Below are 26,130 nucleotides of genomic sequence, written 5' to 3'. Positions count from 1 at the left end.
GCCAGAGCAATGCTGCCGCACTCGTGGTCATGTGGCGAATGCATGGACAGCATGGATATTCTGACATATTCTGACATTATTCTGACATTTGGAAATAGAGCTGCACCTCTTGAATTCTGAGAGCTATTTGACAAATGTGTCATAGAAACGGCAGAATATGCTCTTTCTGATACTATATAGAAATCAACATGTTTTACCTGCATGTGACTCTGGAAGATAAAAGTGATGCTCCTTTCCCTGCATCTGTCAATTACAAGATGCTCCCATCGCTTCATGTATTGTAAAGTTTGACAACTGATAGTCCTAATATTATCACCCTTCAGATTATTGTCAATTTAATCAGGTCTATAGGCTAACGTTTATTATGTGTGAAATTAGTTTGGGTATAGTTTCGGGGTAGTTTCAATGGGCCGGCTGTGCAGGCTGACTGGCATTGTTTGTTTCCCGCTCATCAACTTGGATGGACTCAAGGAAATGTTTTGCATTTTTCGAAAGGCCTACTGCAACACGCAACATGTTTTCGTTCCCCTTACAATAAATTAGATTCGTAATAGAGTTACCGTAAATAAAATAAAAAGTCCTGTAACAGCTTATTTTTACAAAGTAAAACATAAACGAGAATGGTAGACACTCGCAAGGCACACAGTCAAATGAATAACATGAGGGCCAATGCTGAGAAATAGGTATTACAAACTCTTCATTACACTATTGTTGTTCTAAATGAAATCAACCTCTTCAAACTCATCATTCAGTTAGGCCTAACTTAAATTTGATTGTGAAGTAACTTCCACAATTATCGCCCAATCGATCCACTTGTCATTAATTCAGTGGGCTTTGCTTCGCTGGATAGACTCAAGGAAATGTTTTGCATTATTCTAAAGGCCTACTGCAACACGTAGCATGTTTTTGTTTCCCTTACAATACATTTGATTAGAAAAATAGTTATAGTAAATACAAAGTAAAGTGTAAAAGAGAATGGCATCAACCCACAAGGCTGTTGATAAATAATGATTTCACACAAACTGACTTTCTAAATTCACCCTCATCATTTTTAGACCTATTTTGTTATTAAATTGTATAGTAAGGTGCACAATTATCGGCCATTCATCTATTTGTCATTCACTCAGTGAGGAAAGCGAGATGCATTAGCGTCTGGCTGGGTACCAACGTCCTACAGCACATTTCTTGGCGGGTTAAGTTTGGAATAAGTGTGGAGAAAAAAAAACAGTTTAGGCTATAAATACTGTAAAATACAAAGATTTAGGAAAAGTCCGGGTCGGAGCAGGACATACACTGTAGCATTTTTTGCGGGAAGATTTAAAAAATGGATTTACTAAATCAAACGTCAGTGGTTGTTGGCCTATGGCGGTTCTAGTGTTACGTGCTCATTCTCACAGCCCTCCGAAGTGGAGGTCTTTAGTTACAGTGTTAGCTACTAATCCGAATGCCCTGTCTAATCAGACCAATGGCAGAGTAGTAATAAAGGCCTTGGACCGACAGAAGAGTAAGAGAGGCCTTGTCTGCGATTGCATGAACTCAGACAGAATGGATCGGCATTGACCTGTCATCTCACATCAGATGTTTTTGAACTCCTTTTCTTCTTTGAGGCAGTGTAGATCCCCTTTCTGAGTGGTGTGATGATATGTCAGTGATGCTGCTGAGGGGGAGCTGTTGATTGGCCTTGATGTGCTGAAGAGGCAGCTGTTGATTGGCCTTGATGTGCTGAGGGAGCTGTTGATTGGCCTTGATGTGTTCCTCTGTTGAGGCTACAGCACTGTCTTTCCTCTTATTGCATAGTGTCTGGCCTAGTTGGTGGCCTAGACGGTCCCTCCCCTGAGTTCATCTCCAGCTCTCTCTGTGTGTGTGTCTACTGTATATATGAATGCTGGTGGCCAGTCTGACAGGCACACCCGCGTTGAAGGTCACCCCTCCCCCTTTCCTCCCTGGTCCATGTTTGTGGGTGTCTTCTCTCCCATCCACTCAGATCACATCACCACTGCCTGCTGCCCTGTCAGCCACAGCCTCAACCTACGACTGTGCTCCCAAACCTCCTCTGTCTCACTGTGTGGCAATGTGACTGTTGCCCTGCAAAAATGAAGCCCTAAGCAAAGCCATTTAATATAGATGTAGATGTGCCTCTATCTTCACAGCAGTAAGCATCATATGATATCTGGAGAATGATCTTTCTCAGACCCACTATTCTCCCAGGATGCACTGCTTTCATCTTTAATATTCAGTTATAGGTCTAGGCTTAAAGGAGGGTCTATGAACAAATGTCGCTGTATGTTAGGGTATAACTTTATATAGAATTTAGTATCAATGCAACTACAATGTAAGTAAATGCACAGTTGAAATCAAACTGCAATTGTGATGTATTGACTTGAGAAAGGTGACAACTTGAATCGCTCTGGATAAGTACTTTAATAAGAGCAACCAAAGGCATGATTGAAATGACCCATACAGTATTTCCAAACCTCCTCCTTACTGTTCATGTTAATGGTTGGGTAAAGCCTTGTGATTAGATATTTGATCTTAGTGTAAGTGTACAGCGAGTCTCTGACCGAACCCTGTCCTCCTTATGGTTAGTGAGATGTGATTGGCTGGCTGGTCGGTGTAAACTGTGGTATCTGCCTGACTGAGTTGTGATTGGCTGGCTGTCAATTTAAGCTGTGGTGTCTGTCTGGCCGAGGGTTGTGATTGGTTGGTTGAGCTGTGTTGACTGTGGTGCTGAGAGGTGAAAGGAGTTGACAGATGAGGGTTAGTGGCCCAACCTTACCAGCTCGACACAGTTCCTTATGTGAGCTGGTGGAAGCAAGCCCAATCAGGATTAAGCTGGTGTCTACAGGCAACATGTCATGCTCTCTGCTGTCTCAGACCTGATCTGCTCCGACTTCCGTGAATACTCTTTCTCAATGTAATACTTCCTTAGCAAGATGGAGGATAGGACAATACAGCTGACAAAACTGGTTGCAGTGATGTGAAAATGACCTTCTTGCTCACTAGGAAGTCTCCCCTGCCTTTGTCCCCAGGTCCTTCTCCTGTACTGCTCCGACTGTCCATGTCCATTCTGGACCTTTCTAGGCCGTGTTTGTCACAGTGATAGTGCTGTCAGATCAGACAGGCATTTCTATAATCAGGAGCTCTGCAGTCAATTAGCTCTACGTCAGCACAAATCCACACAAAATCAGTGGCTGTCACACTGGATGACGTGACAGCTCCTCTTGTCTAAAGTGCATTGGTGTGCTGAGTGGGCTGCCTATAGCACCATACAGCAGTGGCTGCACTCATGTCTGAGCATTAACATAAACATTCAGTTGTATTAGGTGATCAAGTAGTGCTTCTCAATGAAGTATGACTGAACACATGGTTAGATGGGTATATACTTAGACAGACAGCGTGTGGTTTGATTCCCTGGTGGTAATGGTAGTGCAATATGACTGACCTTTATGGAGGGACACGGGATCTCTGGAAAGGCTGACTATCTACGGCTTCATGTGGATCAAACTATTTTATTTCCATTACTGCAGCAACACACTCATTCATTTTCTATTTAGCCCACATACACACACCACAGTTTCCAAAACGCTTCTCGCTGGCTACGAGTTCCAATGTTTTTCTCCAGAAATTGATGAATTCTCAAAATAACAAGTCTTGGGTCACTGATTATATTGATGATCTGATTTCATACACGGACATGTTTGGATGCCCTCAGGCCAGTACTCTGGTCACTGACCTGTCATTCTAAAGTAGTGGACTTGATAGATAGTATGAGATATAATTCTAATGTTGACCATCACTGCATAAAGCAATACATGGGAGGCTTATTCTACATACACCATTATATTTGACCTACATTTTCTGTATTAGAGGTCGACCGATTATCATTTTTCCAACACCGATGCCGATTATGATTTTTCCAACACCGATACCGATTATTGGAGGACCAAAAAAAGCCGATAGTGATTTAATCGGCCAAATTTATTATAATATATATATATATATATTTTTTTTTATATGTACAATGGGGCAAAAAAGTATTTAGTCAGCCACCAATTGTGCAAGTTCTCCCACTTAAAAAGATGAGAGAGGACTGTCATTTTCATCATAGGTACACTTCAACCGACAAAATGAGAAAAAAAATCCAGAAAATCACATTGTAGGATTTTAAATGAATTTATTTGCAAATTATGGTGGAAAATAAGTATTTGGTCAATAACAAAAGTTTATCTCAATACTTTGTTATATACCCTTTGTTGGCAATGACAGAGGTCACACGTTTTCTGTAAGTCTTCACAAGGTTGCTGGTATTTTGGCCCATTCCTCCATGCAGATCTCCTCTAGAGCAGTGATGTTTTGGGGCTGTTGCTGGGCAACATGGACTTTCAACTCCCTCCAAAGATTTTCTATGGGGTTGAGATCTGGAGACTGGCTAGGCCACTCCAGGACCTTGAAATGCTTCTTACGAAGCCCCTCCTTCGTTGCCCGGGCGGTGTGTTTGGGATCATTGTCATGCTGAAAGACCCAGCCACGTTTCATCTTCAATGCCCTTGCTGATAGGAGGTTTTCACTCAAAATCTCACGATACATGGCCCCATTCATTCCTTCCTTTACACAAATCAGTGGTCCTTGTCCCTTTGCAGAAAATGCTTCACAGTAGGTATGGTGTTCGTTGGATGCAACTCAGCATTCTTTGTCCTCCAAACACGACGAGTTGAGTTTTTACCAAAAAGTTATATTTTGGTTTCATCTGACCATATGACATTCTCCCAATCTTCTTCTGGATCATCCAAATGCTCTCTAACAAACTTCAGACGGGCCTGGCCATGTACTGGCTTAAGCAGGGGGACACGTCTGGCACTGCAGGATTTAAGTCCCTGGCGGCGTAGTGTGCTACTGATGGTAGGCTTTGTTACTTTGGTCCCAGCTCTCTGCAGGTCATTCACTAGGTCCCCCCGTGTGGTTCTGGGATTTTGCTCACCGTTCTTGTGATCATTTTGACCCCACAGGGTGAGATCTTGCGTGGAGCCCCAGATTGAGGGAGATTATCAGTGGTCTTGTATGTCTTCCATTTCTTAATATTTGCTCCCACAGTTGATTTCTTCAAACCAAGCTGCTTACCTATTGCAGATGAAGTCTTCCCAGCCTGGTGCAGGTCTACAATTTTGTTTCTGGTGTCCTTTGACAGCTCTTTGGTCTTGGTCATAGTGGAGTTTGGAGTGTGACTGTTTGAGGTTGTGGACAGGTGTCTTTTATACTGATAACAAGTTCAAACAGGTGCCATTGATACAGGTAACGAGTGGAGGAAAGAGGAGCCTCTTAAAGAAGAAGTTACAGGTCTGTGAGAGCCAGGAATCTTGCTTGTTTGTAGGTGACCAAATACTTATTTTCCACCATAATTTGCAAATAAATTCATTAAAAATCCTACAATGTGATTTTCTGGATTTTTTTTCTGTCATAGTTGAAGTGTACCTGTGGTGAAAATTACAGGCCTCTCTCATATTTTTAAGTGGGAGAACTTGCACAATTGGTGGCTGACTAAATACTTTTTTGCCCCACTATATATATGTGTGTGTGTGTGTGTGTGTGTGTGATAATGACAATTACAACAATACTGAATGAACAATGAACACTTTTATTTTAACTTAATGTAATACAAAATATATTAAGTCTCAAATAAATAATGAAACATGTTCAATTTTGTTTAAATAATACAAAAAACACGTTGGCAAAGAAAGTAAAAGTGCAATATGTGCCATGTAAAAAAACTAACATTTAAGTTCCTTGCTCAGAACATTTTTTATTTTATTTAACCTTTATTTAAACAGGAAGGGCTCATTGAGATTACAATCTCTTTTTCAAGAGCGCCCTGGCTAAGATAGGCAGCAGCAAGTCATTACAAAAAAATGACAGGCAGACAACATGAAAAACTACAAGTAATCTAGTAAAAACCATTGAATTCACAAGAGTATAAAACAGCAAATTAAAAACATTGACAGGTCAGGGAATCAGCCTCAAAATCCTTCATCAGTGATTTAAAAACACCAATCGGGACAAGGTCATCCAGTTTAAAAGTATTTTGTAAGGTGTTCCAAGACAGAGAATATAAAAGCCCTTTTACCAAATTCAGTTCGGACATTTGGAACAGTTAGCAGGATAAAGTCCAGCGAACGAAGAGAGTACCCACCACATTTCTGAACAATTGAAATGCACAAATAAAAAGGTAGTAAACCCAAAATGGCTTTGTAAATAAAAGTATACCAGTGACTGAGCCTACGAGTGACTAGAGAAGGCCAGCCAGCCCTGGTATACAAAGTGCAGTGGTGCGTTACGGTTTTTCAGTTTAAAATAAATCTCAAAGTGCCATGGTAAAGGGTGTCAATTGATCTCAAACACTGAGCGGAAGCATTCATATATAAAATATCCCCATAGTCTAGTAAAGGCATAAATGTAGCTGATACTAGCCTCCTTCTGGCTTCAAAAGAAAAACCAGGCCTTATTCCTAAAACAAAATCCCAATTTCAGCTTCAATTTTTTTGTAAGTTGTTGAACATGAGAGCATATGAAAGCTGGTGGTTCAATATTCCCAGTTCTTCAATATTCCCAGTTAAGAAGTTTTTATAGGAATTATGACGCGTCGACTCTTTCTCTCTGCACCATTTTGTATTGCCTTTTGACTATTGGATGTTCTTATAGGCACTTTAGTATTGCCAGCCTAATCTCAGGAGTTGATAGGATTGAAGTCATAAACAGCACTGTGCAAATGCAGTAAAGTGCTGTTTGAATGAATGCTTACGATTCTGGCAAATTAATTACGGTCTTCACACAGTTGGCAATGAGCCAGGCGGCCCAGACTGTTGCACTGACTCTGCTTGCACTGAACAAAGAGAAGTGAAACAATTTCCCTAGTTAATATTGCCTGCTAAAATGAATTTATTTTAACTAAATATGCAGGTTTAAAATATATACTTATATGTATGGATTTTAAGAAAAACATTGATGTTTATGGTTAGGTACATTTGTTCAACGATTGTGCTTTTTTCACGAATGCGCTTTTGTTAAATCATCACCCGTTTGGCAAAGTTGAAGTGGGCTGTGATTCGATGATAAATTAACAGGCACCGCATTGATTATATGAAACGCAGGACAAGCTAGTTAACCTAGTAATATCATCAACCATGTGTAGTTAACTAATCATTATGTGAAGATTGATTGTTTTTTAAAAGACAAGTTTAATGCTAGCTAGCAACTTACCTTGGCTCCTTGGTCCTTTTGACGCTGCACTCGCGTAACAGGTGGTCATCCTGCCACGCAGTTTCCTCATCGGCCATAATCGGCATCCAAAAAGGCCAATTACCGATTGTTATGAAAACTTGAAATCGGCCCTAATTAATCTGCCATGCCGATTTAATCTGTCGACCTCTAAACTGTATTGCTCCTTTTGTCTGTCTGCTGGATTCTCATCACTCTAATAATGACCTCTGACTCATCCAGAGTGACCCTGAACAAAAGCATGGGGGAGTGGGTGTGGGACACACAGAAAGACAGACAAATATGAACCATAGTCATACTGTGGTCCAACTATGACCTTCCTCATAGGGCCCTGTGGCTTGCTTCACCCCCGCAGCCCCCCTCTCCTCCTGCTCTGCATTGATTTCATTAACGGTGCAGCTGGGGAGCCCGGCCAGCCTTGATGGGCTGTTGTCAACAAAGGGTCTGACACCTGGATCCCCCAGAGACCTCCAAAGACCCCCATTTACATCCCATCTCCATCAGCACCACCTAGGGATGTAGTGGGGGGCTGGGTTGGGGGTTAGAGGGACCCCATCACGCTCCCCATCTGAGAAATGATTGACTGGCTGAGAGGCAGCCTTTAACCTCTTGAGTGTAGGGAGCAGTATTTTGATGTTTGGATGAAAAACGTACCCAAATGAAACTGCCTATTTCTCAGGCCCAGAATCCAGAATATGCATAGAATTGATTAGGATATAAAACACTCTAAAGTCTCCAAAACTGTCAAAATATTGTCTGTGAGTATAACAGAACTGATATTGCACCCGGAAGTGCTGTTTTTCCTGAAACCTCTCTGTTCCATTGCATGCCTTCCCTCCATTTAAAGGGATATCAACCAGATTCCTTTCTCTATGACTTCCGCATGGTGTGAATAGTCTTTAGACAAAGTTTCAGGCTTTTATTCCGAAAAATGAGCGAGAACGATCACATTGCATCAGTGGATGGCTGGGTGCCAGCAGAGTTTTGCAATGTCTGCAGCTTGGAGCAGACATTTTCTCTCTCTGTCCTATTGAAAAATCTACGGTCCGGTTGAAATATTATCGATTATTTATTGTAAAAACAACCTGAGGATTGATTTTAAAAAACGTTTGACATGTTTCTACGAACTTTACGGATACTATTTGGAATTTTCGTCTGCCACGTCGTCACCGCTCCAGCCTGTGGATTTCTGAACAAAATGCGCCAACCAAATGGAGGTATTTTGGATATAAAAATCATCTTTATGGATCATAAGGAACATTTATTGTGTAACTGGGAGTCTCGTTAGTGCAAACATCCAAAGATCATCAAAGGTAAGTGATTCATTTTATTGCTTTTCTGACTTTCGTGACCAATCTCCTTTGCTGCTAATGTTTTGTCTGCTGAGAGAGATGTCCTAACATAAACGCTTGGATTGCTTTTGCTGTAAAGCTTTTTTGAAATCTGACACGCCAGGTGGATTAACAACAAGCTAAGCTGTGTTTTGCTATATTGCACTTGTGATTTCATGAAAATTAAATATTTTTTGTAATTAGAATTTGGCGCTCTTCAATTCAGCGGGATGGGTGTGCCAAGAAGTTGTTAAAGGTCACCAATATAGCTACATCCTTGCTAAATGCCACAGCAATTGTAAGATTAAAGGAAATAGAAAAGTTATTTATTTTTAAGCTTACAATATTGTGTTCAACAGACACTCCATTCATTCGATGAAAGAGTTCCGTTAATTAGAGGTCTACAACGACAAAGCAAGCAAGAAAGGGATTATATATAGACATTTTGTTTGACCCTAGGGTTTGTGCTAGAAGTCGACCGATTTTATGATTTTTCAACGCCCATACCAATACCGATTATTGGAGGACTCAAATAAATAATGAAACATGTTCAATTTGGTTTAAATAATGCAAAAACAAAGTGTTGGAGAAGAAAGTAAAAGTGCAATATGTGCCATGTAAGAAAGCTAGCGTTTAAGTTCCTTGCTCAGAACATGAGAACACATGAAAGCTGGTGGTTCCTTTTAACATGAGTCTTCAATATTCCCAGGTAAGAAGTTTTAGGTCGTATTTATGATAGGAATTTAGGACTATTTCTCTCTATACGATTTGTATTTCATATACCTTCATAAGTATACATATACTTTGACTATTGGATGTTCTTATAGGCACTTTACTATTGCCAGTGTAACAGTATAGCTTCCGTCCCTCTCCTCGCTCCTACCTGGGCTCGAACCAGGAACACATCGACAACAGCCACACTCGAAGCAGCGTTACCCATGCAGAGCAAGGGGAACAACTACTCCAAGTCTCAGAGCGAGTGACGTTTGAAACGCTATTAGCGCGCACCCCGCTAACTAGCTAGCCATTTCACATCGGCTACACCAGCCTAATCTCCGGAGTTGATGGGCTCGAAGTCATAAACAGCGCAATGCTTGAAGCATTGCTAAGAGCTGCTGGCAGAACGCACGAAAATGCCATTTGAATAAATGTTTACGAGCCTGCTGGTGCCTACCATTGCTCAGTCAGACTGCTCTATCAAATCATAGACGTAATTATAACACAATAACACACAAATACGAGCCTTAGGTCATTAATATGGTCGAATCCGGAAACTATCATCTCGAAAACAAAACGTTTATTCTTTCAGTGAAATACAGAACCTCAGTCTAAATCAGTCTAAATATTCCTGTTACATTGCACAACCTCAATGTTATGCCATAATTATGTAAAATTCTGGCAAATTAGTTCAACAAGCCAGGCGGCTCAAACTGTTGCATATACCCTGACTCAGCGTGCAATGAACGCAAGAGAAGTGACACAATTTCACCTGGTTAATATTGCCTGCTAACCTGGATTTCTTTTAGCTAAATATGCAGGTTTAAAAATATATACTTCTGTGTATTGATTTTAAGAAAGGTATTGATGTTCATGGTTAGGTACACATTGGAGCAACTGCATCGATTATATGCAACGCAAGACACGCTAGATAAACTAGTAATATCATCAACCATGTGTAATTAACTAGGGATTATGATTGATTGTTTTTTATAAGATAAGTTTAATGCTAGCTATCATCTTACCTTGGCTTCTTACTGCATTCGCGTAACAGGCAGGCTCCTCGTGGAGTGTAATGTAAGGCAGGTGGTTAGAGCGTTGGACTAGTTAACCGTAAGGTTGCAAGATTGAATCCCCGACCTGACAAGGGAAAAATCTGTCGTTCTGCCCCTGAACAAGGCAGTTAACCCACCGTTTCTAGGCCGTCATTGAAAATAAGAATGTGTTTTTAACTGACTTGCCTAGTTCAATAAAGGTGTAAAAAAATATATATTTTCTATTTTCAAACCCCACTGAGCCTCTGTAATACGAAGATTAGCAATGCTAACAAGTACAAGTAAAATCCCATAGACAATGCTAACGAAATGCTAACAAGCAAATTGCAAACATTTAATACAATCTCTAACCTAAACTATTTGAAGGACAGACATCCCAGCTCATGAAGTTATATAAAACAAAATGCTACTCACCGTTTGCTGCATGCACAAAACAAATATTAGACAGCAAGGCTCTTGATCCAGGAGGGGATTTTCTGCTGTTACCAAGCAAAGCTTGATTTTGGAAGAAGCCTAAAAGGCTGAAGGAGATCTGCCTCATTAGATGTCATCTTAGATACATTCACCTGTCTCCTCTATACTGAACATTTCAGTTCCTCCTAATACAATTTCTTGATCTGGGAGGTTAGTCTTTTATCCCATGTCTTAGTCAGTCCTTTGGTATCCACACAATTTATAATCCTCAACCATCTACAATTTAAGCGGCATTAAACACGAGGTTTTAAATAATTCTAGGAGCCCCATAGCTATTCAACTAATCTCAAACCTTGCACAATATTATAAGCAACATTTTAAAAATGAACACACAGTCAGCATTTTAAAAACACTTGAGAGCAATAGAGAATGTTAATGAACTATGAGACTGGCCCTCTTTTTGGAGCACAAGTTTACTACTGAATTTCCCTGCTCTTTCTTTGTGTAGCTGCTACTGTAATGTTGTTACTGATCAGTGGCGGCCCGCCAATCAGGGAGTTAGAGGCGGCGCTCCACATGTGATTGTTGAAAATACAGTGCCTTCCGAAAGTATTCGGCCCCCTTGAACTTTGCGACCTTTTGCCACAATTCAGGCTTCAAACATAAAGATATAAAACTGTATCACAATCATGAAGTGGAACGACATTTATTGGATATTTCAAACTTTTTTAACAAATCAAAAACTGAAAAATTGGGCGTGCAAAATTATTCAGCCCCCTTAAGTTAATACTTTGTAGCGCCACCTTTTGCTGCGATTACAGCTGTAAGTCGCTTGGGGTATGTCTCTATCAGTTTTGCACATCGAGAGACTGACATTTTTTTTCCCATTCCTCCTTGCAAAACAGCTCGAGCTCAGTGAGGTTGGATGGAGAGCATTTGTGAACAGCAGTTTTCAGTTCTTTCCACAGATTCTCGATTGGATTCAGGTCTGGGCTTTGACTTGGCCATTCTAACACCTGGATATGTTTATTTTTGAACCATTCCATTGTAGATTTTGCTTTATGTTTTGGATCATTGTCTTGTTGGAAGACAAATCTCCATCCCAGTCTCAGGTCTTTTGCAGACTCCATCAGGTTTTCTTCCAGAATGGTCCTGTATTTGGTTCCATCCATCTTCCCATCAATTTTAACCATCTTCCCTGTCCCTGCTGAAGAAAAGCAGGTCCAAACCATGATGCTGCCACCACCATGTTTGACAGTGGGGATGGTGTGTTCAGCTGTGTTGCATTTACGCCAAACATAACGTCTTGCATTGTTGCCAAAAAGTTCAATTTTGGTTTCATCTGACCAGAGCACCTTCTTCCACATGTTTGGTGTGTCTCCCAGGTGGCTTGTGGCAAACTTTAAACGACACTTTTTATGGATATCTTTAAGAAATGGCTTTCTTCTTGCCACTCTTCCATAAAGGCCAGATTTGTGCAATATACGACTGATTGTTGTCCTATGGACAGAGTCTCCCACCTCAGCTGTAGATCTCTGCAGTTCATCCAGAGTGATCATGGGCCTCTTGGCTGCATCTCTGATCAGTCTTCTCCTTGTATGAGCTGAAAGTTTAGAGGGACGGCCAGGTCTTGGTAGATTTGCAGTGGTCTGATACTCCTTCCATTTCAATATTATCGCTTGCACAGTGCTCCTTGGGATGTTTAAAGCTTGGGAAATCATTTTGTATCCAAATCCGTCTTTAAACTTCTTCACAACAGTATCTCGGACCTGCCTGGTGTGTTCCTTGTTCTTCATGATGCTCTCTGCGCTTTTAACGGACCTCTGAGACTATCACAGTGCAGGTGCATTTATACGGAGACTTGATTACACACAGGTGGATTGTATTTATCATCATTAGTCATTTAGGTCAACATTGGATCATTCAGAGATCCTCACTGAACTTCTGGAGAGAGTTTGCTGCACTGAAAGTAAAGGGGCTGAATAATTTTGCACGCCCAATTTTTCAGTTTTTGATTTGTTAAAAAAGTTTGAAATATCCAATAAATGTTGTTCCACTTCATGATTGTGTCCCACTTGTTGTTGATTCTTCACAAAAAAATACAGTTTTATATCTTTATGTTTGAAGCCTGAAATGTGGCAAAAGGTCGCAAAGTTCAAGGGGGCCGAATACTTTCGCAAGGCACTGTATATACAGTACCAGTCAAAAGTTTGGACACACCTACTCATTCAAGGGTTTGTCTTTATTTTTACTATTTTCTACATTGTAGAATAATAGTGAAGACATCAAAACTATGAAATAACATATATGGAGTCATGTAGTAACCAAAAAAGTGCTTAACATATTTTAGATTTTAGATTCTTCAAAGTAGCCAACCTTTCCCTTGATGACAGCATTGCATACTTTTGGCATTCCCTCAACCAGCTTCATGAGGGAGGAATGCTTTTCCAACAGTCTTGAAGGAGTTGATCTCTTGTTGGCTGCTTTTCCTGCACTCTGCAGTCCAACTCCAAAACCATCTCAATTGGGTTGAGGTCGGGTGATTGTGGAGGCCAGGTCATCTGATGCAGCACTCCATCACTCTCCTTCTTGGTCAAATAGCCCTTACATAGCCTGGAGTTGTGATTTGGGTCATTGTCCTGTTGAAAAACAAATGACACGAAGCCCCGCCGTTCCACCACGACTGGTCTGCCAACGTAACTCTATCAGCTGTGCCCCCAACGGCCTTTGCCAGACGTCGGCGCAGGCGCTTCTACTAGCCCCGGCCTGCTAACTTTAAAGCCATGTCTACAGCTTGCTAGGTAGTAAGGACTACCCAGTGGCTTCCCTGTTTAACCTATTGTTGTTCACTGGACCCTATGATCACTTGGCTACATAGCTGATGCCTGCTGGACTGTTCATTAATCACGGTACTCCATTTTGTTTATTTTTGTTTATCTGTCAGCCACAGCCTTGAACTCAGGCCCTGTGTGTAGTTAACTGACCCTCTCTGCCCATTCATTGCCATTTTACCTGTTGTTGTCTTACCCGTTGTTGTCTTAGCTAGCTCTCCCAATCAACACCTGTGATTGCTTTATGCCTCGCTTTGTCTCTCTCAAATGTCAATATGCATTATATATTGTTGTTTAGGATAGTTATCATTTTTTAGTTTACTGCGGAGCCCCTAGTCCCACTCAACATGCCTCAGATACCTCCTTTTTCCCACCTCCCACACATGTGGTGACCTCACGCAGCATAATTAGTATGTCCAGAGATGCAATCTCTCTTATCATCACAAAATGCCTGAGTTTACCTCCACTGTACCCGTACCCCACCATAACCCTGTCTGTACATTATGCCCTGAATCTATTCTACCATGCCCAGAAATCTGCTCCTTTTATTCTCTGTCCCCAACGTACTAGACGACCAGTTTTGATAGCCTTCAGCCGTACCCTCATCCTACTCCTCCTCTGTTCCTCGGGTGATGTGAAGGTTAACCCAGGCCATGTGTGTCCCCAGGCACTCTCATTTGTTAAATTCTGTAACCAAAAAAGGCTTGGTTTCATGCATGTTAACATCAGAAGCCTCCTCCGTAAGTTTGTTTTTCTCACTGCTTCAGCACACTCTGCCAACCTTGATGTCCTTGCCGTGTCTGAATCCTGGCTTAGGAAGGCCACCATCCCACCATTCCATCCCCGACTACAACATTTTCCTTCAAGAAAGTGCCAAAGGCGGTGGAGTTGCAATCTACTGCAGAGATAGCTTGGAAAGTTCTGTCATACTTTCCAGGTCTATGCCCAAACAATTCGAGCTTCTAATTTTAAAAATGAATCTCTCTAGAACTAAGTCTCTCACTGTTGCTGCCTGTTATAGACCCCCCTCAGCTCCCAACTGTGCCCTAGACACTATATGTGAATTGATTGCCCCTCATCTATCTTCAGAGTTCATTCTGTTAGGTGACCTAAACTGGGATATGCTTAACACCTCGGCAGTCCGACAATCTCAGATTCCCTCAATCTCACACAAATTTTCAAGAAACCCACCAACCCTAAATCTGTAAACATGGGCACCCTCATAGATATTATCCTGACCAACTTGCCTTCCAAATACACCTCTGCTGTTTTCAATCAGGATCTCAGCGATCAGTACCTCATTGCCTGCATCCGCTATGGGTCTGCGGTCAAACGACCACCCCACATCACTGTCATCCGCTCCCTAAAACACTTCTCTCTGGAGACAGCAGGAGCGGTAGAATTACTCTGAATGACATTTACTCCTGAGGTGCTGAACTGTTACACCCTCTACAACCACTGTGATTATTATTATTTGACCATGCTGGTCATTTATGAACATTTGAACATCTTGGCCATGTTCTGTTATCTCCACCCGGCACAGCCAGAAGAGGACTGGCCACCCCTCATAGCCTGGTTCCTCTCTAGGTTTCTTCCTAGGTTCTGGCCTTTCTAGAGAGTTTTCCTAGCCACCGTGCTTCTACACCTGCATTGCTTGCTGTTTGGGGTTTTAGGCTGGGATTATGTACAGAACTTTGAGATATCAGCTGATGTAAGAAGGGCTTTATAAATAGTAGAAAGAGGAGGAAGGGAAGCGCTACTAAGCTACACAATTGTACATTTTGGTAGATAGGTGCTCTTTGGTAAAAGGGGTAAATCAAAAAGGAAGGAGGACCAAAGCACTCTTCATATAATTAATTAAAATGTCTTTATTAGTATGGCATGTTCAATAGAAACAACGTTTTTTTTAAACGACGCGTTTCGGCTGCATGGCCTTCGTCAGAGAGTACAAAAAAAAAGGAATACAAGGTCCTCTTTTAAACAGCTTATCAATTAGCCCGAAGAGGGAGTGGTTACACAATTGATTGGACACACCTAGTAAGCAATACTATACACATTGAAATACTGTAGCTATGTTATCATAAAAATACAACTCCAAACTACAAGTATCAGAACACTAAAAGGTAGTTCTAACCTTAAATATGACTGGGAGAAGTGTCAAGAAAAAGAAAGCTAAATATTCCATAGTACACTAGAACACAGCAAAACATGAACAACAACAGTCTAACCATAGCTGAGGGCAATAGAGCAAAATGTCCACTAGATGAAAGCAAATGGACCCAGCACGACCCTACAGGAAGGGTAAGAAATCCATATCTTCATTTAAACCAGGGTATTTTGTGGCCTGTAGTTTGTAAATCCCAAAACTGTCCCTTTGGTTTAACTGTTAAAGGCAGTCCCATTTTCTAATAGAGGCTGGAATATGATCAATACCCATAGCTTGTAGAGAGGCAGGGTTGCCATGGTGTAGGGACTTGTAGTGCCTTGTCATGGGGTAGTCTTCATTACCTACCCGTATGGCGTACTTGTGTTCCGCTAAGCGGTCTTGAAGGCATCTCTTTGTCCTTCCAATGTAGAACACCCTGCACTGTGGACATTCCAATCTATAGATGACATGAGTAGTTTTACAGTTAATGAAATGCTTGACGTAATACTCCATTTTGGAAGCTGTGTCAACAAAATACTTATTCTGTGCAATATCACTGCAATGGTTGCAATGGTTACATTTAAAAGAGCTTGGGTTTTCTGAGAGTCACCCGGAAGATAACTGTGGACTAATTTGTCATTTAGGGTAGGACATCTCTTAAAGCTTATGACTGATGGCTCAGGAAAGACTTGGCGTAGTAGTGTATCACTTTGGATGATTCCCCAATTGTTTTTATTTTTTATTTTATTTTAAATTTTACCCCTTTTTCTCCCCAATTTCGTAGTATCCAATTGTTGTAGTAGCTACTATCTTGTCTCATCGCTACAACTCCCGTACGGGCTCGGGAGAGACGAAGGTTGAAAGTCATGCGTCCTCCGATACACAACCAACCAAGCCGCTGCTTCTTTAACACAGCGCACATCCAACCCGGAAGCCAGCCGCACCAATGCGCCAGAGGAAACACAGTGCACCTGGCCACCTTGGTTAGCGTACACTGCGCCCAGCCCGCCACAGGAGTCGCTGGTGCGCAATGAGACAAGGACACCCCTACCGACCAAGCCCTCCCTAACCCGGGCGACGCTAGGCCAATTGTGCGTCGCCCCACGGACCTCCCGGTCGCGACAGAGCCTGGGCGCGAACCCAGGGACTCTGATGGCACAGCTGGCGCTGCAGTACAGCGCCCAATTGTTTTTAATGATTATTTTAATGCTCTCTGCTTCAGTGCTGTATCTTGTAACAAAATACACTCTCTCCGATGTATCACGAGGCACCCCCCTTCACAACAAGTTCTATCTGTCAGCCCTTATACCGGCATCTTTCAGGACCTGAACGCTGTAGCCCCGATTCAAGAAGCGATTCTCCAATTCAGCAGTAATTTCCTCACAATCTTAAATAAGCATGCACCTTTAAAAAAAATGTAGAACTAAGAACAGATATAGCCCTTGGTTCACTCCAGACCTGACTGCCCTCGACCAGCATAAAAACATCCTGTGGTGGACTGCAATAGAATCGAATAGATTCCGCGATAAGCAACTGTTCACGGAAGTCAGCTAGCAAAGACTAGCTTTTTCAAACATAAATTTGCAGCCTGTAGCTCTAACTCCAAAATGTTTTGGGACATGGAGTCCATGGAGAACAAGAGCACCCCCTCCCAGCTTCCCACTGCACTGAGGCTAGGTAACACTGTCACCACCGATAAATCCACGATAATCGAGAATTTCAACAAGCATTTTTCTATGGCTGGCCATGCTTTCCTCCTGGCTACCCCAACCCCGGCCAACAGCTCCGCACCCCCCCGCAACTACTTGTCCAAGCCTCCCCAGTTTCTACTTCACCCAAATCCTGATAGTAGATGTTCTGAAAGAGTTCAGACACTTTCAAGGTACTAAATGATAACATAACCGCCATTGATAAAAGATTGAAGCCGGCTGCACAGTAAATCGACCTGGACAAGGCTTTCGACTCTGTCAATCACTGTATTCTTATCGACAGACTCAACAGCCTTGGTTTCTCAAATGACTGCCTCGCCTGATTCACCAACTACTTCTCAGACAGATTTCAGTGTGTCAAATCGGAGGGCCTGTTGTCCGGACCTCTGGCAATCTCTATGGGGGTACAACAGGGTTCAATTCTCGGGCCGACTCTTTTCTCTGTATACATCAACGATGCCGCTCTTGCTGCGGGTGATTCCCTGATCCACCTCTACACAGACGACACCATTCTGTATACATCTGGCCCTTTGGACACTGTGTTAACAAACCTCCAACGAGCTTCAATGCCATACTACACTCCTCCCGTGTCCTCCAACTGCTCTTAAACGCTAGTTAAACTAAAAGCTTGCTTTTCAACCGTTCGCTGCCCACACCCGCCTGCCCGACTAGCATCACTACTCTGGACGGTTCTGATTATGTGGACAACTACAAATACCTAGGTGTCTGGCTAGACTGTAAACTCTCCTTCCAGACTCATATTAAACACCTCCAATCCAAAATTACATCTGGAATCGGCTTTCTATTTCGCAACAAAGACTTTCACTCACGCCGCCAAACATACCCTAGTAAAACTGACTATCCTTCCGATCCTCGACTTTGGTGATGTCATTTACAAAATAGCCACCAACACTCTACTCAGCAAACTGGATTCAGTCCATCCCAGTGCCATCTGTTTTGTCACCAAAGCCCCATATACCACCCACCGCTGTGACCTGTATGCTCTAGTTGGCTGGCCCTCGCTACATATTCGTCGCCAGACCCACTGGCTCCAGGTCATCTATAAGTCTTTGCTAGGTAAAGGTCCGCCTTGTCTCAGCTCACTGGTCACGATAACAACACCCACCCGTAGCACACGTTCCAGCAGGTATATCTCACTGGTCATCCCCAAAGCCAACAGCTCCTTTGGCCGCCTTTCCTTCCAGTTCTCTGCTGCCAATGACTGGAACGAATTGCAAAAATCGCTGAAGCTGGAGACTTATATTTCCCTCACTAACTTTAAACATCAGCTATCCGAGCAGCTAACTGATCGCTGCAGCTGTACATAGCCCATCTGTAAATAGCCCATCCAATCTACCTACCCCATCTTGTTTTTATTTTATTTACTTTTCTGCTCTTTTGTACACCAGTATTTCTACTTGCCCATCATCATCTGCACATTTATCACTCCAGTGTTATTTGCTAAATTGTAATTACTTGCTACTATGGCCTATTTATTGCCTTACCCCCTCACGCCATTTGCACACACTGTCACGACCGTCGTAAGAAGCGGACCAAAGCGCAGCGTGGTGTGAATGCATCATTTTAAAGGATGACACGAAGTAAACTGAACAAAACAATGAATAAACAATGACCGTGACGCTATATACGAAATGTGCTGACACAAGCAACTAACATAGACAATCACCCACAACCCACAATGACAAAACAGGCTACCTAAATATGGTTCCCAATCAGAGACAACGACTAACACCTGCCTCTGATTGAGAACCATATCAGGCCAAACACAGAAACAGACAAACTAGACATACAACATAGAATGCCCACTCAGATCACACCCTGACCAAACAAAACATAGAAACGTACAAAGCAAACTATGGTCAGGGCGTGACACACACTGTATATAGACTTTATTTTTTCTGTTGTGTTATTGACTGTACGCTTGTTCATTCCAAGTGTAACTCTGTGTTGTTATTTGTGTCGCACTGCTTTGCTTTATCTTGGCCAGGTCGCAGTTGTAAATGAGAACTACCTGGTTAAATAGGTGAAATAAATCAAATAAATAAAATAGTCCCACTAAGCGCAAACCAGATGGGATGGCGTATCGCTTCAGAATGCTGTGGTAGCCATGCTTGTTAAGTTGTGCCTTGAATTCTAAATAAATCACAGACAGTGTCACCAGTAAAGCACCCCCAGACCATCACACCTCCTCCATTCTTCATGGTGGGAACCACACATGCGGAGATCATCCATTCACCTATTCTGCATCTCAAAGACAGAGGTTGGAACCAAAATTCTCAAATTTGGAATCATCAGACCAAAGGACAGATTTCCGGTCTAATGTCCATTGCTCGTGTCTCTTAGACCAAGCAAGTCTCTTCTTATTATTGGTGTCCTTTAGTAGTGGTATTTTGGCTGATTTCTTTAGATTTTCCCATGATGTCAAGCAAAGAGGCACTGAGTTTGAAAGTAGGCCTTGAAATACATCCACAGGTAACACCTCCAATTGACTCAAATGATGTCAATTAGCCTATCAGAAGCTTCTAAAGCCATGACATAATTTTCTGGAATTTTCCAAGCTGTTTAAAGGCACAGTCAAGTTAGTGTATGTAAACTTCTGACCCACTGTAATTATGATACAGTGAATTATAAGTGAAATAATATGTCTGTAAACAATTGTTGGAAAAATGACTTGTCATGCACAAAGTAGATGTCCTAACCGACTTGCCAAAACTATAGTTTGTTAACAAGAGATTTGTGGAGTGGTTGAAAAAACAGTTTTAATGACTCCAACCTAAGTGTATGTAAACTTTTTGTATGTAGACTTCAACTGTATGTATATATATATCATTCATTCATTCATTCATTCATGGATTATGTTTTAAATGCTCATGAAAGTGTGGTACATGTGTAAATTGTTCCTGTTTCTTGTAACGGCTTTCTTCTATCTCCTCCTCTGACGAAGAGGTGGAACAAGGATCGGACCAAAATGCAGCGTGTAGATTGCGATCCATGTTTAATGAACAAACGTAAACATGAATTAATACAAACACTACAAAACAAAAGAACGTAATGAACGAAACGAAAACCGAAATAGCCTATACTTGTGTAAACTAACAAAGACAGGAACAAGGACACTAAGGACAATCACCCACGACAAACTCAAAGAATATGGCTGCCTAAATATGGTTCCCAATCAGAGACAACGATAAACACCTGCCTCTGATTGAGAACCACTTCAGACAGCCATAGACTTAACTAGAACACCCCACTAGCTACAATCCCCATACATACACACCACATACAAAAACCCATGCCACACCCTGGCCTGACCAAATAAATAAAGATATAAACACAAAATACTTCGACCAGGGCGTGACATTTCTAAAATCTATTGTTCAAAACAAGCTGTTCAGTTACTTACTGCTCTGCCCCTCTGTGACTCTGACAGCAGCTCTGCTGGCACATAGGCTGTGGCTACATTGCTTGGATTGTTTTTACAGCTATTTGCTATGAGGGGGAACTGCCCCAATGAAATCGCACGATTTCATAGCATAAAATTTAACAGCACAAAGTTAATGGACTGTCCTAGGGCACTCAAATGTGCGCTCAGTCAGAACTTCTGGGTCTGTTCTAGTCTCCCTCCCATTGAGTCTCTCGCGCCATACGTGTTACTTCCGCATGTGAAACTTTATCTGCTCTATTAGGTACAATTAACGTGTTTATTAGCATGTAAATAAATAATCATAACAGTCATGGGAGCCTGGGACCTGATCCACTCCAAACACCCCTGCACCCCGCGCCCCGGGTATTCAGCCAATCTGCTCCCGCCACTGTTAGTAGCATGATGTGACCTGGGAGAAAATGAGGAGTCAAGGAGGTAGTAGTGCTGAGATGTTACACTGGTCATTGTCTACGATGGATTTATTTTACATCTGATATGTGTTGTTGCAGGCCTGCATTCTCAAATGGTACTGTCTCTCTGCTCCTCCAGGTCACCTGTCTTCAGGATTTCTTTGGTGATGATGATGTCTTCATTGCCTGTGGCCCTGAGAAGTTCCGCTATGCCCAGGATGACTTCTCTCTGGATGAGAATGGTGAGAGCAGCCACACCAGTAGTCACTAACTACACCACTGTAGCACCAGTAGTCACTAACTACACCACTGTAGCACCAGTAGTCACTAACTACACCACTGTAGCACCAGTAGTCACTAACTACACCACTGTAGCACCAGTAGTCACTAACTACACCACTGTAGCACCAGTAGTCACTAACTACACCACTGTAGCACCAGTAGTCACTAACTACACCACTGTAGCACCAGTAGTCACTAACTATACCACTGTAGCACCAGTAGTCACTAACTACACCACTGTAGCACCAGTAGTCACTAACTATACCACTGTAGCACCAGTAGTCACTAACTACACCACTGTAGCACCAGTAGTCACTAACTATACCACTGTAGCACCAGTAGTCACTAACTATACCACTGTAGCACCAGTAGTCACTAACTATACCAGTAGTCACTAACTACACCACTGTAACACGGCTAGTTACTAACTACACCACTGTAGCACCAGTAGTCACTAACTATACCACTGTAGCACCAGTAGTCACTAACTATACCAGCAGTCACTAACTATACCACTAGTCACTAACTATACCACTAGTCACTAACTATACCACTAGTCACTAACTACACCACTGTAACACGGCTAGTCACTAACTACACCACTGTAGCACCAGTAGTCACTAACTACACCACTGTAGCACCAGTAGTCACTAACTACACCACTGTAGCACCAGTAGTCACTAACTATACCACTGTAGCACCAGTAGTCACTAACTATACCACTGTAGCACCAGTAGTCACTAACTATACCACTAGTCACTAACTATACCACTAGTCACTAACTATACCACTAGTCACTAACTATACCACTAGTCACTAACTACACCACTGTAACACGGCTAGTCACTAACTACACCACTGTAACACGGCTAGTCACTAACTACACCACTGTAACACGGCTAGTCACTAACTACACCACTGTAACACGGCTAGTCACCAACTACACCACTAGTCACTAACTACACCACTAGTCACTAACTACACCACTGTAACACGGCTAGTCCCCCTTCACACCACTCTCACTGAATCACTGTTCCCTGCTTAAGTTCCTGGGACCAGAACCTGTTTCCCTCATACACTGCAAAAGTCACTGTTTTACTGTGGTCAAATGTTACTGTTACTGTTCTATCTAAAATATTGCCCATTTTCTATGATGTGACATGCATTATATTTGTACTGTATACATTGCAACATAGGAAGTTTTGTAACCTTTTGTGAAATTCTCTAATCTGTCAATGTGATAGTGGTATTTTAGTCACTGTATATTTCTTTCTCTCTCTCTCTCTCTCTCACACACACATCACACACACACACACACACACACACACACACACACACACACACACACACACACACACACACACACACACACACACACACACACACAGTGCAGATAGGAACTTGCAGCTCTGATTTAGAAAGGAAATAATCTCTCTGAAATATATAGCTAAATAAAATATCAGCACCCCAGAACCCCAGAAAATCCAGATTTAGGCTGGAGGCCGGACTCAGTTATGTCAACATACAGCTCAGTCCACATGTAGATTATGGTAGCTAGCTGTTCAATGGAGTGACTGGCAAATACATCACATTGCCTTCTTCTTTTGTCTCCTTTTGGAGTTTTTTCTTTATAGGTCTTTCAAATCAGTCTTGCACTAGAGCTCATTATTTAGATGGTGTTTATGTAAATGAGGTTTTAGACATTTATTTATTTTATTTATTTCACCTTTATTTAACCAGGTAGGCAAGTTGAGAACAAGTTCTCATTTACAATTGCGACCTGGCCAAGATAAAGCAAAGCAGTTTGACACATACAACGACACAGAGTTACACATGGAGTAAAACAAACATACAGTCAATAATACAGTATAAACAAGTCTATATACGATGTGAGCAAATGAGGTGAGATAAGGGAGGTAAAGGCAAAAAGGCCATGGTGGCAAAGTAAATACAATATAGCAAGTAAAACACTGGAATGGTAGATTTGCAATGGGAGAATGTGCAAAGTAGAAATAAAAAATAATGGGGTGCAAAGGAGCAAAATAAATTAATTAATTAAATACAGTAGGGCAAGAGGTAGTTGTTTGGGCTAAATTATAGGTGGACTATGTACAGGTACAGTAATCTGTGAGCTACTCTGACAGTTGGTGCTTAAAGCTAGTGAGGGAGATAAGTGTTTCCAGTTTCAGAGATTTTTGTAGTTCGTTCCAGTCATTGGCAGCAGAGTACTGGAAGGAGAGGCGGCCAAAGAAAGAATTGGTTTTGGGGGTGACTAGAGAGATATACCTGCTGGAGCGTGTGCTGCAGGTGGGAGATGCAATGGTGACCAGCGAGCTGAGATAAGGGGGGACTTTACCTAGCAGGGTCTTGTAGATGACATGGAGCCAGTGGGTTTGGCGACGAGTATGAAGCGAGGGCCAGCCAACGAGAGCGTACAGGTCGCAATGGTGGGTAGTATATGGGGCTTTGGTGACAAAACGGATTGCACTGTGATAGACTGCATCCAATTTGTTGAGTAGGGTATTGGAGGCTATTTTGTAAATGACATCGCCAAAGTCGAGGATTGGTAGGATGGTCAGTTTTACAAGGGTATGTTTGGCAGCATGAGTGAAGGATGCTTTGTTGCGAAATAGGAAGCCAATTCTAGATTTAACTTTGGATTGGAGATGTTTGATATGGGTTTGGAAGGAGAGTTTACAGTCTAACCAGACACCTAAGTATTTGTAGTTGTCCACGTATTCTAAGTCAGAGCCGTCCAGAGTAGTAATGTTGGACAGGCGGGTAGGTACAGGTAGCGATCGGTTGAAGAGCATGCATTTAGTTTTACTTGTATTTAAGAGCAATTGGAGGCCACGGAAGGAGAGTTGTATGGCATTGAAGCTTGCCTGGATGGTTGTTAACACAGTGTCCAAAGAAGAGCCAGAAGTATACAGAATGGTGTCGTCTGCGTAGAGGTGGATCAGAGACTCACCAGCAGCAAGAGCGACCTCATTGATGTATACAGAGAAGAGAGTCGGTCCAAGAATTGAACCCTGTGGCACCCCCATAGAGACTGCCAGAGGTCCGGACAGCAGACCCTCCGATTTGACACACTGAACTCTATCAGAGAAGTAGTTGGTGAACCAGGCGAGGCAATCATTTGAGAAACCAAGGCTGTCGAGTCTGCCGATGAGGATGTGGTGATTGACAGAGTCGAAAGCCTTGGCCAGATCAATGAATACGGCTGCACAGTAATGTTTCTTATCGATGGCGGTTAAGATATCATTTAGGACCTTCAGCGTGGCTGAGGTGCACCCATGACCAGCTCTGAAACCAGATTGCATAGCAGAGAAGGTATGGTGAGATTCGAAATGGTCGTTAATCTGTTTGTTGACTTGGCTTTCGAAGACCTTAGAAAGGCATGGTAGGATAGATATAGGTCTGTAGCAGTTTGGGTCAAGAGTGTCACCCCCTTTGAAGAGGGGGATGACCGCAGCTGCTTTCCAATCTTTGGGAATCTCAGACGACACGAAAGAGAGGTTGAACAGGCTAGTAATAGGGGTGGCAACAATTTTGGCAGATAATTTTTAGAAAGAAAGGGTCCAGATTGTCTAGCCTGGCTGATTTGTAGGGGTCCAGATTTTGCAGCTCATTCAGAACATCAGCTGAGCATATTTGGGAGAAGGAGAAATGGGGAAGGCTTGGGCGAGTTGTTGTGGGGGGTGCAGTGCTGTTGACCGGGGTAGGAGTAGCCAGGTGGAAAGCATGGCCAGCCGTAGAAAAATGCTTATTGAAATTCTCAATTATGGTGGATTTATCAGTGGTGACAGTGTTCTTCAGTGCAGTGGGCAGCTGGGAGGAGGTGTTCTTATTCTCCATGGACTTTACAGTGTCCCAGAACTTTTTTGAGTTAGTGTTGCAGGAAGCAAATTTCTGCTTGAAAAAGCTAGCCTTGGCTTTTCTAACTGCCTGTGTATAATGGTTTCTAGCTTCCCTGAACAGCTGCATATCACAGGGGCTGTTCGATGCTAATGCAGAACGCCATAGGATGTTTTTGTGTTGGTTAAGGGCAGTCAGGTCTGGGGAGAACCAAGGGCTATATCTGTTCCTGGTTCTAAATTTCTTGAATGGGGCATGTTTATTTAAGATGGTTAGGAAGGAATTTAAAAAAAATATCCAGGCATCCTCTACTGACGGGATGAGATCAATATCCTTCCAGGATACCCCGGCCAGGTCGATTAGAAAGGCCTGCTCGCTGAAGTGTTTCAGGGAGCGTTTTACAGTGATGAGTGGAGGTCGTTTGACCGCTGACCCATTACGGATGCAGGCAATGAGGCAGTGATTGCTGAGATCTTGGTTGAAAACAGCAGAGGTGTATTTAGAGGGCAAGTTGGTTAGGATGATATCTATGAGGGTGCCCGTGTTTAAGGCTTTGGGGAGGTACCTGGTAGGTTCATTGATAATTTGTGTGAGGTTGAGGGCATCAAGTTTAGATTGTAGGATGGCTGGGGTGTTAAGCATGTTCCAGTTTAGGTCGCCTAG

General features: G+C 42.4%; 1 protein-coding gene across 4 annotated transcripts in view; it reads left to right on the top strand.

Moving 5' to 3' along the window:
• Window positions 1–26,130, top strand: part of LOC110510024 (neuronal migration protein doublecortin) — a 92,212-nt gene that overhangs the window by 42,291 nt on the left and 23,791 nt on the right. For 3 of the 4 annotated variants that reach the window (XM_036967374.2, XM_036967372.2, XM_036967373.2), the window contains exon 4: window positions 21,467–21,569. In XM_036967374.2, the coding sequence (XP_036823269.1) occupies window positions 21,467–21,569 (103 nt within the window). Of the gene's footprint in view, window positions 1–21,466; window positions 21,570–23,002; window positions 23,210–26,130 lie in introns of those variants that run through there. The other variant, XM_090227363.1, reaches the window with a different exon arrangement.

The sequence above is a fragment of the Oncorhynchus mykiss genome, chromosome 29, assembly GCF_057628025.1.
Source record: "Oncorhynchus mykiss isolate SJ-2025 chromosome 29, ASM5762802v1, whole genome shotgun sequence".
Classification (NCBI taxonomy): domain Eukaryota; kingdom Metazoa; phylum Chordata; class Actinopteri; order Salmoniformes; family Salmonidae; genus Oncorhynchus; species Oncorhynchus mykiss.
This window is presented reverse-complemented; position numbering and strand designations above follow the sequence as displayed.